The 13,488-nt window shown below is 43.4% G+C and overlaps 1 protein-coding gene across 5 annotated transcripts in view; it reads left to right on the top strand.

Moving 5' to 3' along the window:
- The window catches only part of LOC142766970 (japanin-like-RA2), a 105,545-nt gene that overhangs the window by 61,087 nt on the left and 30,970 nt on the right, over positions 1-13,488 (top strand). For 3 of the 5 annotated variants that reach the window (XR_012884689.1, XM_075868165.1, XM_075868163.1), the window contains exons 7-8: positions 596-736; positions 4,476-4,498. Coding sequence is in view for 4 of the 5 variants with exons in the window: in XM_075868165.1 (XP_075724280.1) it covers positions 596-736; positions 4,476-4,498 (164 nt within the window). In the remaining variant the exon portion in view is untranslated. The remainder of the gene's footprint in view (positions 1-595; positions 737-4,475; positions 4,499-13,488) is intronic. The other 2 variants (XM_075868166.1, XM_075868164.1) reach the window with 1 other exon arrangement.

The following is a 13,488-nucleotide window of genomic DNA, read 5'->3' as shown; positions in this document are numbered from 1 at the left end:
CCTGCGATAAGATTGGAGAGGCTCTCGGCTTTGGGCCAGTGCTTGCTGGCACTTGTCTGCTTACTTGTCTTGCTAGGCAGCCCATTGTTGTGCTTCAGGTGAGAGCTGAGAAATAAATTTTGAATATCTAGGGCTCACTAATACGTGCCCAAATTTCGATACACGGGTGTGCTTTTACTTCAAAATATTATGTAACAACTGCCATGCCCTACAATCAAACACACTGCTTCAATTTCATAATCGCGACCTATGTCACTGTAGATACTTCTGGGCAAATTTTAACAGAGGGATAAAAACACGAGAGTGAGAGTGACTATTTGTTTTTCGAAAACTGAAAACCGGCTTTCTTGTTGACGCAGGCTTTTATATTCTTTTTCACAAACAGTAGTTTTTTTTTTCAAGCTGTGTTTCTCTCACCGTGTATGACATCTAGCTTTTTTGCAGCAGCACTCGAACGTCCACTTTGACTGATAACCGGGCAGTATTGCGCAACACACATTAGTGTGTTTCCTGTTTAACTGAATCACACGTTTTTGTTGAGTTATACTAGTGTTACACTGTTAACAGAAACAAAAACAATCTCCTCTGTTTTCAGTTACCCGCTTCGGAAAACAGTCTTTACCTTGTGGGTTACTCCAAAGAACTAAACAAGTCACTATACTCATGTGTAGCGACTAGTTTCTCACAATTTGGGGACAATATAATCCATCGGTATCTGCACTTGAGAAAAGAAGGGGTAAGTGACACTGAAATATCTGCCAGGTACTACCCAATGCGAGCATCCCTTTGATGAGAAGCACTCAGAGAGTAGCTGCTGATGCAGCATCTTTTTTTTTAGCAAGTGATTTACAGCTGTATATTGGTCATTCATGGAGGGCTTCCCTGGCTCATAAAGTGGCGCAAGTAGTGTACATGATGATGAGCCGCAATCAGTGCACACGTTAATGAACACAGGCAATCGAACCACACAGTGCCATAAGGTATGCATCATGTGTGTCAGTCGTTGAAGTATTTCTCCGAGAGTCAACTAATGCTTTTTTTATAACTCACTGTGTGATCGAACTATATATATGCAATGTTTCTTTGGTTATTGCCCAAGTGGATAGCCGGTACTGAAACTAAGCCTTCTTGTTGTCTTAAAATGACTATTGCATAGATTGTATTTCAGCAGCAGTGTCTCACACTGGTGCGGCTTTGTAGTGGAAATACATCACTTCCACAGCGCCCTGGCTCAATTCTAGAAGGAACTTCAATTTATATTCTGTGCGTCGATAACTACTTTCTGAGACATGGATAGGTTCACACTAACATATGAACCTGTCCTTCATAATAGCTATCCTCGCGGCGCCTAATTCGGGGATGTGTTCAATTCGCCAGAGTCCGTTCAGTTAAAAAAAAAATATGAGCCATGACATTACGGCGTGCTTGACCACGTCCGCGCACCGAATTTGCCAGCGCAGCTCCAGAGTGAAAAGAAACTAATTGGACGAAGTAAAAAGGAACAAAACTATTAAACAAACTTCACAAGTCTGAACGTGCGTATGAACGTGTTGAAATGTTTAAACAGCCCTGCCAGGGTGGTTGATTTTATTTTTTTAATTATTCACAACACCTTACGGGTTCATTAACGAAGCATTGTGTAAGGGGGGCGATACATGGTAAAATATGACAGGTTATCAATACAGGAAAGATGAAAGTTAAACTATACACTCTGGAACGTGCACTGGGATATAAATGACTGCCAGAAAAGGAAGAGTAACACCCCAGTAGAAAAACTGAACAAAAAAAGAGACTGTGTGAAACACTAATCTAGTGAACATGGACAGTCAGTGATTGAAAATTGAAGCAAAATTTGGCAGCTTTTGTAATACTACAATGTTGCATAATAAAGCTTTACACAATTTAAAGCATATAAAATAACACATCTAAAACTAGATGAAAAATAACTACGTAAGCATGAAATGTTCGAGTAGACAGTTGTGAAATGCTTTACGGTTTGTGATCGAAGTGATATCACCAGAGTTGGATTGATATGTCCAAAGTTGGACAGCGCGTGGCAGCGCAAGACAACTAAACGTCCTTGTATTGCCAAGATGAGCTCAAAACTGCCCTAATTACAGAGCCATCTAGACATGCGCAGCAGAGTTTTCAAAGGTAGGGAATATGGCCTGGTGTTTTGAACATACTCATGAAACAGGCATAAAAGAGAAAAATACCAGTGAACTAGAAGAGGGTGCAGCGAATGTTCAAGTTTTATTTTAATGGTACTTGATTTGCGCTCGTAACTTGCTGTAATAATGCTGGCGGCACGGTTTTGAACAAGCTCTAAGTTAGTAATTAGGTAGTCTTGATAAGGGGATCAAATATATGACGCAAATTCTAACTGCGGGTGAATGAAGGTAAAGTACGCTAACTTACGAATGTTAGGTGGCGATTTACGCAGATTACGACGAGGGTACCCAAGCGTTTGTGATGCTTTAGCACAGATAGCAGTGTTGTGGGGGTGCCATGATAGATTGTGAGTTAAGTTTATCTCTAGGTGCTTGAATGACAACACGAGATGTGACAGAGTTGTTAATAACGTAGACAAAATCAAAGTTCCATTATTTGCGGGTGAAAGAAATGAGTTTACATTTTTCAGAGTTTAACATCACCAGCCATTTTTCACACCACATATTTATAAAGTTAATGTCATATTGCAGGATGAGGTGATCATTAGAAGATGTTATTTTTCTATAAGTTATGCGGTCATCGCTGAATAATCCAATACTTGAAAAAGTGTTATTGGGCAGGTCACTATTGTGAATAAGGAAGTGTAAAAGGCGTAAAACACTTCCTTGAGGGAGCCCGGAAGACATCAGCAAGAAGAGGAACATAATTATTGATCACGGTGAATTCTTGGCAAGATGATAAGAAATATCTAGTCCTAATAAGCTAGCAGAGTCCAGTCCAACAGAATTTAATTTAAAGAAATTGACAATCGGCCACATGGTCAAAAGCTTTGGAAAAGTAAAAAGAAAGCTATTGGTTTGTAAATTATTGTCCATGTTAAGTAGCAAAGGTAGTCGGCTGCTGACCCGCAAGTCGCAGGATCGAATCCCGGCAGCGGTGGCTGCATTTTCAATGGAAGGAAAAATCCTGTAGATTCTTGTGCTCTCATATAGCGCACGTTGAAGATTCCCAGGTTGTCGACAATTTTGCAGCACTCAAATACGGCGTCTCCAAATGATATGGTGGTTTTGAGTCGTTAAACCCCGCATATCATGATGAGATGTTTCGAGAGCGAAGCAGTGAATGCGTACAGGCCTTTCACGGGCATCAGGCGGGTGGCCGCGTCAAAACTGATTCAACGGCTAACGTAATCAGAGTCTATGCATGGCCTCAGGAATGCGCGTCCAAAAACGGATCTCTAGGGGCAGCATCCACTGGCGCGAAACGATTGATTGATATGTGGGGTTTAACGTCCCAAAACCACTATATGACTATGAGAGACGCCGTAGTGGAGGGCTCCGGAAATTTAGACCACCTGGGGTTCTTTAACGTGCACCCGAATCTGAGCACACGGGCCTACAACATTTCCGCCTCCATCGAAAATGCAGCCGCCGCGGCCGGGATTCGAACCCGCGCCCTGCGGGTCAGCAGCCGAGTACCTTAGCGACTAGACCACCACGGCGGGGCTGGCGCGAAACGCATTCAGTATTTTTCACTTGCGTCGAGAGTTGTGAAATTACGTATATAGCATCAAAATTTTGTTGCGGAAGAAAGACCGGACACAGGTAGCGAGCTGCTCACTAGCTCCAGCCAATCAGGGAAGGCAGAATTGAGCACGTCCGTGAATTAGGCATCGAGAGAGTAGCGCTCTGAAGATCAAATTACAACAATATACACTGGCAGTGAGAGCAGGCGAACGGAGCGTCGTCCGTCAGTAATATGATCTTTGGGACGTGCCGACTAGTGGTAACTATGCTTTTAAAGAAACCTTATACGATAACTGGTGGATTTCAGAACTTCCCAGTTCAATTTTTGCGAGCGCACATGTCGTGTATTGGGAGAACGAGTGCAGCTTATAGTTGTATGTGTCATTGCCCCACTATAAAACGCTGCTGATATTTTCTCTTCTTGTCTACAATATTCTACTGGAAAACTAGCAAATGAAAGGGCTAAAATAGACGTTCTTATATTGCGAAGGTAATCTAGTGCAGCCGTGTCGACGGCAATATTTCTTATACACCATATATTTACAGGTTCACGTTATAGTGATGTTGCTCTGCTTGGTGAGTGGGTGCGTTTGTGTAGAGGGTCAATAAAAATGAAAATATTGTATGTTATGTTGAGCCATTTATATCCATGAATATTACTATACAACATGAAATGACACCATTTTACCTAGGGTTACTAAGATGCGTTTTAATGTCAATATCACGTTCTGATGCCTGCAATATTGATGATTTGCTATGCTTTTCTCATCTTTTCAGACGAAAGAACAAAAATGGGACGAGTATGTCTTTCGCATGACATTTATACATTTTGCAAAATAGTTCAAGCGCAAACACCAATTTATTTGACTGTGCTTGGCAGTTATGTTTATACAAGTGTCTTTTAAGTTCTAGTTTCGTAGCAGTCAGTGACCATGTTCGAACAAAACTTTTAGATGTGAAGTATTGCCTAATGAACTACAAACATTTTAAGCGTCCTGCGTCAACCACTATTGAACGCAGTCGGCTAGTTTAAGGTCACATGTGCTTTTTATTTTCTCTTTTTTGTTTTTGTTTCTCTTTTCATCCTCCCATTTTTCTTCCCCCAACATAAGGAAGCAACCGAACATCCGTCATGTTGACATTCCCGCTTTTCCTTCCTCTACCATATCCGGTCCATCCATCTATCTATCTATCTATCTATCTATATAGCGTGGAAAGGGGAAAGGGCATGACGATAAGGTCTTGCTCTTTATACTATGAAGTGAAAATCCTGTCAGGTACGTCGGCAAACCGGCTTTTCCGGAAACGTGCGGCGCAGAAACGTATACGACAGGATGTGGTGTGCGGTATGCCACAGGTGATTGATAGTATATTATCAAAAGCATGGCAAGAACAGACATTGGTAATTTAAATGTTACAGAGATGCAAGAAAAAATACAATAAATTCATTGACCCAAAAAGTGAAATATAAAAAAACGAGCATAGCAATGTCACCTCGATGTTTCTATTTGGACTTAGGTTAAACGAATGCACAACCGTTTCGCACGCAGAACTACTTTCAATACTAGCTTACAACAAAAGAGAACAACATTCACGAACTGAAAAAGTGCGCTAGACTCAAACAGGCCTAAACTACATGCACCTAGAGATTCAATTACTCAATTTTTGTCCGTAAGAAGGTCGGATCTATACAGTGGTACAGCTATGCTTTGAGATGAAAAATAGTCAAAGTATAATACTTGAGAGCACAGCAGAAGAGCCGGCCGTTGTTGTTTCCATCAGGAGCCTTCAGAGCCCAAGCCAAAGGAGTTACATAACGGCCGGGTCTGGATCATAGAGGCGTCGCGGTCGTTCCGTGGACCCAAAGCCTTGTTGCGTCCCCCCCAGCACCTCTTTCAAAGCGCTTCTCTCTTTTTTTCTGTCTCTTCCAAGTTTTACCACCTTTCTCCATCAGTGCCAGAAAGAAATTCGATACCGGTACATGGTCCAGAACGAGTAGTGCGCGGGCATCGTTGCTAGCGGACAGCGACTGCCTCCCTGCGTCGAGTTCCTTCGAAATACATATGTGCGCCGGTTGTCATCTGGGATCATATCCTGGAGCCTTTCAATGTGTGCCGTGGAATAAGGCAGAGTGATTCACTTTCGCCCACTTCCTAACGTGCTGGCATTTGAGTCGCTCTTGCAGAGACTTTCCAAAGATACCAGCATCGGTAGATTTCCTCTCCCGCCAGGCTTACCCCCGGTGACAATGTTCGCCTACGCAGATGACTTCTTCATTGTCATCTCCTGACGAGGCAACTGTTTGCGATGTTTTAGACGTCATGAAAGGGTACTGATCATTGAGCGGCGCCAGGCTAAGTAGGTCGAAGAGCAAAGTCGTGTATCTGAGCTGCGTTCTTTTCAGCCCTCGTGCCGTTCATTGTCTGCCCGTTAAAAAGCGGCTACACAAATTTGGGTTTCTATTTCAAACCAGATGGCCTGACTATAGAAAACTGGCAGATGATTAGGGAGAAGCTGATCAATGAGATTAGAGAACTCAGCGCTTTATCACGCATACCTACAGCCAGAGTTACAACAATTCGATGATTGTTGTTTAGTTTTCTTTCATATGTAGCTTTCCTTACGCCTGTTAAGACCTGAACCAGGCTGGTCCTGGAGGAGACTCTTTTTTGTTTCTTTTGGAGTGGCTCATCTATTTACTGGGCGCGCCTGTGCTCTAGTTGTGCAGGGATGCAGGAGGACCCGGAATTCCTGACCTAGGTCTCGGGGCCACAGCTATACACCTTAGATGGACGTAATATTTGCTTGCTTCCGTATTTCAATAAGGGCATGCTTCTCTCATCCGCATGCTTCTCCTATCATCAATTCCCAAGGAACGTGGGATCTGTCGATTTTTTATTGTTTTAAATAGAACAGTAATATTGTTAGCACACCATTCTGAATAAGAAGTTCGAAACATACTTACAGTATCTTCTAGCCGAAAATGTTACGTCACCTCACAATTTAGTAGAGTTTTTGTACTGAAAAGCAGCTTGATTTAATAATGGAAAGATGGGGTACTTTTCTGCACAACAAAATTGGAGGCGTGATGGTAATATTGGTTGAAAAAGAATCACCATCACACCCACATAGTGAAGATGTTAGAGGAGCTTGCTCGGATATAATTGGGTAATCGGCGAATCATCCGTACACATCTGCTATTATCATATATAGTTTCACAGTGTTGTTCATTATCAGCATCAAAATCATCATTAGTCTGACTACTCCCGCTGCAGGGCAAAAGCTTCTCTCATGATCCCCTATCAACCTGGTCCTCTGCTTTCTGTTGCCATGTCATACCGGCGAAATTTTTTATCTCTCCCTTACCTTTCTGTCTCCCCTTCGTACATTTGCCTTCTCTGGGAATCCAGTCAGTTACCCTTAATATCCAGTGGTTATGCTGCCTACGTGCTACATGTCTGACCCATGTCCATTTTTTTTTCTACTTGATGTCAACAATAATATCTCTAACCACGGTTTGTTTCCTGACCCAAATTGCTCTCTTGTTGTCTCCTAATGCGAACCTAAAACACTTTATTGAGTAACATTTTATTTATTAAAACTAATTGAAGGTACTGATCTATTCTAACATAGCATGTACTGTGATAACCTTTTTTTCTTCACGCAGCCCTTCTTGCTTCGAATTGTTATATCAAAGCACTTGGGTGCATATATTTATTGTTTATTATGGTTTCTTGATAATAATACCCAGTCTGTTTTTTCTTCTTTCTATGCTTCGTTTTTTCGCTACTCCTGTTTCTTTGTCGGTGTACCTATGGTGCACTTTGTACTTGGTTATGGTTCAAATAACTATGTATGATTGTTCTATGCCGTACTGCTGTGTTCAGTGATTATGTGTTCTTAATCATTTTGATTTTTCTTGTTTAAAACGTTCAAAAATGTCACAGTGATGCTCAGCCCTGTTATAATCCCCGTGAGGGATTGCCAGTCTTCTGCAAACTAAAAAAACAATGAAATTATTTCGCTGAAAAGCTTATTGCCTCACAAATTTGACGTCGTGAAAATTTTTAGGATCTGTCCAGTAGGAGCGTATTACAATGGTTTATCACACGATGCAATCGCATTCTCTGTTTTCTCGCCCCGACGAGAGTGCTGGAAGATAACTAGGGAGGGATTGGAGGGGCAAGCAAAAACGTCATGAGCGCTTTGTGACCTTGAGCACTTTTTTCTCGTTTTTGCTTCAAATAGATAACTTTCTCAGTGTGATCGTGCGCGCACGCGTGGACAAGTGACGGCTTCTCGCGGCAATCTTTGTAACAACCAAACGCGCCATATTCAAATCAGCCCATTGCTAGTAGATGGGTACTCCACGTGGAATTTTTGAGCGCCATTCGTCATTTGTCAAGAGAACAGAAAGCTGGTTTTCACTGGATTTGATAACTCATTATGAATTCTAGGCCGCGTGTTGCGCTATACCCATTGGCTCGCGTTTTCTCGTAAGCCTGTACTACCGTGTGGCAGCGTTTTCCGACCATGCTGAAAATGTGTTGCAGTTCCCTTTTTTGCTTAAACCTACCATGTTCCTATCCTTTGCTTAGAGCGTTGCCCTCAATTTAGGCTGAACCTTCTTTGTGAACCTCCAGGTTCCGGCTCCGTGGTGAGTACTGGCAAGAGGCAGCTGTTATGTATCTTCCTCCAGAGGGTTAGTGGCTTATTAGCATTCATGATTTGGGAGTGCTTACCAAATGTGATCCACCACATCCTTATCCTCCTAGTTTTTTCACTCTCATGTTTGGCTCCATGGTTACTATGCCTCTTCTAAATATACATATTCCTTTGCACTTTCCTCCATCTTACACCTATCGCAAAGTGCTGTTCTCTTCTGAGACTGTTAAACATTAGTTTAGTTTTGTGAATATTATTTTCAGACCTACTATATGCTTTACGTGACCAGTTCAGTAATCAGGAGCTTCATTTCCTCCACGGAGTTACTCATCCAGGCGTTGTCACCAGTAAATCGCAGGCTACCACGATACCATTAAATGTTATTCCTAACTTTTCCCAAACTAGGGTCATAAATACCTCCTGTGAACACGCGGTGAATAGCATTAGGGAGATCGTGTCTCTCTGCCTTACACACTTCTTCATTTGGGTTCTGTGGCTTTTTTTATGGAGAACTTTGGGTGCTGTAGATCCACTGTAGATTTCTTCCAGTATGTTTGAGCAGGGTTTTTTGATGCCCTGATTCCGTACGGCCTGTATTACTGCTGATGTCTTGACTGAGTTAAACACCTTCTAGTAATCTATGAAAGATATGTATAAGAGTTGGTTGCCTTTCGTGCATTTCTTTATTACCCAATGGATAGTATGAATATGATATATTGCAGAGTAGCCTTTATGAAATCTTGCTTATTCCTTCGGTTAATTGAATTTTAATGTCGTCCTAATGCTAATATTATTTGTGACTAGTTTGTAGAGAACGGACATAAGCTGATTGGCGCGTATTTTTGCAAGTCCTTGATGTCTACATTCCTACGGATAAGGATAATCTTATCATTATCCCAAAATTCTGGTACCCTTCCCTTTAGGAGACACTTCGTATATAAGCTGGCCAGTTTCGCTAACACAATTTTTTTGCCGTCTCTCATCTGTTGAAATTAGAATGTTTTATTTGGTGACTACCAAAGAAACAAGTGGAGTGCATGTACGAGCATGCAGTGTAAGATATGTAGTCCACAGAGCGCAGCTCGAAGCAGAACACGGTCCTTGTTTTAGACCGCAAATCGCTAAAAAGACAAGGTGATGAATTTTCGTCAACACACTGCACGATTTTTTGGAGAAGTGACATCTCTCGCAATCACAAGGACGACTGCAAGTTTAATTACGGCACTACGAGAGGTGCGCGTTCAAGCTTGGCAAAAGTGCCTTCTTTTGGAGAAGGCCGCTCGTTTTGTGGTTGTGCTTTATGTATGAAGCTGGCGTTAATCAAGGCGAAGAAATCAATGAAAGAAAAATATTATATAATAAAAGTGTTTATTTAAAATATTATAAAGAAAAGTGATTTAACCAGTAATTATATTACTGTCTTGGAACGCTCCTGTGCTGGGCTTTAGGACTAATACTTTGACAAAGTGGCTGATCACTGTTCCAGCAGTGTACCATCTAATAAGAAAGAGTGTGCCTATCTTTTCTCTACACTTAACGGTGTTGAGCTGTTGAGGGCTCACATCCGCAACGTTTAGGTCAGTGCGTACAAGACGAATACCGTGATGTGGGCGAGCGAAAAAATTTATGAGGGTGCAGGAACGAGCGGAGATATGTGAATCATGTGCATACCGCGACCTTTAACAATAATATAATAATAATTGCTTCTTTTACATCACAAACCCACGATATGGTTTATGAGAGACGCAGTAGTGGAGACTTCCGGTAATTCCTACCACCAGAGTTCTTTAACTTGTACGTAAATCGAAGCGCATGGTCCTCCAGCACCGATATGCGGTCCCAGCAGCAGGGATTATTTCACGTGATCTTCGAGTGAAAGATCTAGCCCCATAAACACTAGACTGTGAAGGCTGGGTGAGAATATTTAATAACAACCATAGGCTCATGCCAGAGAAACGGACTGTTTCTCGTTGAGCCAAGAAAAGCAGCATTGACAGAATAAGTGTGACGCGCGTTTTTTGTTTTCTTTTTATGTAGGCTTGCCTATCCATCTTATATGATATCAAATAAGTATTTCAATGTGCGAAACGTGAAATAACCTAACAAATATTACAGGATACTGCCTCGAGAAATATAGTTCTAAACACTAATCCCAACACCCAAAGTGGTCATGAGAAAACAACCACCAGGCCTGCGCTGATCACGCAGCACAGCCACCGCGAGAGCTCGAAGAGTGTAGAGTGTAGAACTTTCCTTCTGTGGCACACACCCACGCTGGGGATTGGCCAACAATCGGATAGTTTTCAGCGACTGTTCAGAGCCTTTTTAGATGTGAAGTGTGTTGTGGTCGAGCTCAATCCAGTGCGTGGCATAACCACTCCTATTGCGCATGAGCGTTCTCTCCCGCTTCTCTCATACACCTCCCCCTTCCTTGACTCGAAGCGCGATGGAAGTGTCTGATAGAGAGCTTCTGTTTTAATATTGAAAAAGTCACAGCTTTGCCGCAATGGTGAAGCAATGAACGCGATAGCAACGAATTGGCAGGTCACGCGCTAAATGCAAATCAGATGGAAATGCGCCCCACGTTTCTCACGCGCAAATGACGGCACGAAACATACTCGCAGGTACACATGCACGCGCATAATCGTCTCAGTAGTAACTTCGCCAGATCTAAAAAGCACTCGCTTTTTACAAATGGAGGCTGCAATGATTGCAGTGACTTTTGTGCGCCCGGCAACTAAAACAGAATCGTTCCAGGTAAAGCCCGAGGCCAGCCAAGACGGACGACTCTCTCCTCCTCCTCCCCTTGAGATAACGGCGCCCGTGGGAGCGTCGCTTCTCTCCTCTAAGCTAGACAAAATACGCGTGGGCGATTCGAGGACGCTTCTCTCGTTCCCACTCCAGGACTGGTTCACAGCCACCTCCTGTAAGGCGAGCGGCCACTTCCGAAGACACTGCACCACTGCCGACGAATCAGTCTTGTCTAGTTGACAGACGGCTACCTGCTCAACAAGGATCAAAAAGCGGGAGCCAAACAACGCACGGCCAATCCTCGTGGGTTAAGCTGGGCGAAGGGGCCTTTCCTGATCTGATCTCGCATTCATCCGCTGCCCCGTCCCCAACCATAGCTCCAGCTTCACGCGTGACACATAATTAAGACCCGAATGTGTTTCATCAGCTTCGTGCAGAAATGGAAGTCGAAATATGTGATTTAGGTGCTCGACTTCGATGCGAGATAGAGACCACGTGTGCTTCTTTTAGGCAAGAGTTACGTGATATGCTCAATCTGGCGGTGTCTGCGCTCCAGGACACACTCAACAACACAGTAGCGACGCTCTAAACCTTATTCAGTACCAGTATTTTTACAGTGTGTACCGAAATACAGCAATAAACTAAGTGAAATATGCGACAAATGCGCCAGGAGTTCACCCCTGCTCTAACATTCGCACAGAACGCAAAGCGCTCCCACCCATACACACATCTTGCGTGTTTTAGGAGTGAAGATGGCAACGCCTAACCCGGATCTTCTTGTGGTCTGGCAATAAAATAGCAGGGTGTTCCACCGCAAGTGGAGCATCCTGCAGCAGTACATTGCCATGACCTCAATTGCTTCATATGTCATACACCTTCAGGGGCGCATCTGCACCCCTTCCCTTGCAGTTTTCGAAGAGTACGGTAGTGGTACGAGTCTCAAAGTGGCACTTGTGTCTAATCGTCTCACAGAACACCTACATTCGGTCACCACTCACATTCACTATCAAGTATAGAAGTAATCTCACACACCAAATGCAGCGAAAATGTTTTCACTCTAAATCCTCACAGATCACATCGCACGCGCACGCACAATTTTCATTTTCTATTTCCACAATTTAGTAGGTTTGATATTACATTGCTAATCTGCGGAGATTTCAACGCAGCGCTCTAGATTTAGGGATGTCCGTAAAGCACTGGAATAGAAAAAAAACAGTGGGATACCATATATAATATGCGCTTCACGTTGCTTACTGATCCCACACAACGAAGCCGCGTAGGGAATAGCGTCTCACGAGAAACGTGTCCCGGTCTCACGATCATTCGCTGTACTGGCGCAAATCTCTCAAGTGGGCCCTTAGACAAAGCTCTTGGGAGTTAGCACCGTATCATCTCAGCCGCCCTTCCCGCCGGCCTGAACATAAAGTTCATATAACAAACTGGGCTGAACTTCGAAAGCTTCGGACTGCGAGTGCAGATGCGAATGGCTACACCAACTGGCTAACGGCCCTTACGGCTGACTTCGATGCCACCAAGCAGTCTATCATGACTACGCCCAGCACTCCCGATGTCTACATGCACCTGCGCCACTTGTGGGACGCTTGAAGGGCACCGACGAAACGTTGAATGCGTCAGCGCCTAAATCATAAATTGAAACTTCGAATTGCGCGTATCACGTGTCAGAACCAGGAATACGCCCAGACTCAGACGATAACCAACTAAAGGGAATTTCGTAATTGTCTTGCTGGCACCCTGAGTAATGCTTGAACAAGCTCTGACCACTTATAGACCCTTCGCGCACAAAGACGTAGACTGAAAAACGGTTGCATGTCCTCACTCATTCGCTTAAATTTTCTCCTGACCATCTCCTGCAGGAAATAAAAGCACGTTAAATCCCTTCTGAAGCGAGTCTCCACTATCACTCATACCAATACGACACAGATTCACCCAGGGCCCTCGATGCCAAATCACAATTCAAGAGTTCCGCTCTATGTTAGAGATTTCGGCTCTGAATTCTTGCAGATATCCTCTAACTTCGAAATCTCAAAAACGCAGATCTTACGCGCCTGGTGGACACGTTTAACGAGCATTGGTGGAACGGTACGCTACCCCAAGCATGATGACATGCAGAAATTTTCCTCAACTCGAAACCAGGGAAACTCATCTCTGTCGAAAATATACGACCAATTTCTCTCACGTCGTGCATAAGCAAGCTCATAGAACACGTTGTCTTGCGGCACTTGCAGCAATTTCTCGACAGCCAGTCTTTCTTCTCGCCTGCGCAGTTCGGATTTTGCTTGCCTTTATCTATGCTAGATATGCGTTGCTTCAGATTAAAAAGCAGGTCTTGGGTCCATCACGGGGTGTCGAAACC

The sequence above is a fragment of the Rhipicephalus microplus genome, chromosome 7 (assembly GCF_043290135.1).
Source record: "Rhipicephalus microplus isolate Deutch F79 chromosome 7, USDA_Rmic, whole genome shotgun sequence".
In the NCBI taxonomy this organism is placed as follows: domain Eukaryota; kingdom Metazoa; phylum Arthropoda; class Arachnida; order Ixodida; family Ixodidae; genus Rhipicephalus; species Rhipicephalus microplus.
The sequence above is the reverse complement of the archived record's forward strand: the minus strand, read 5'-3'. Positions and strand labels throughout refer to the sequence as shown.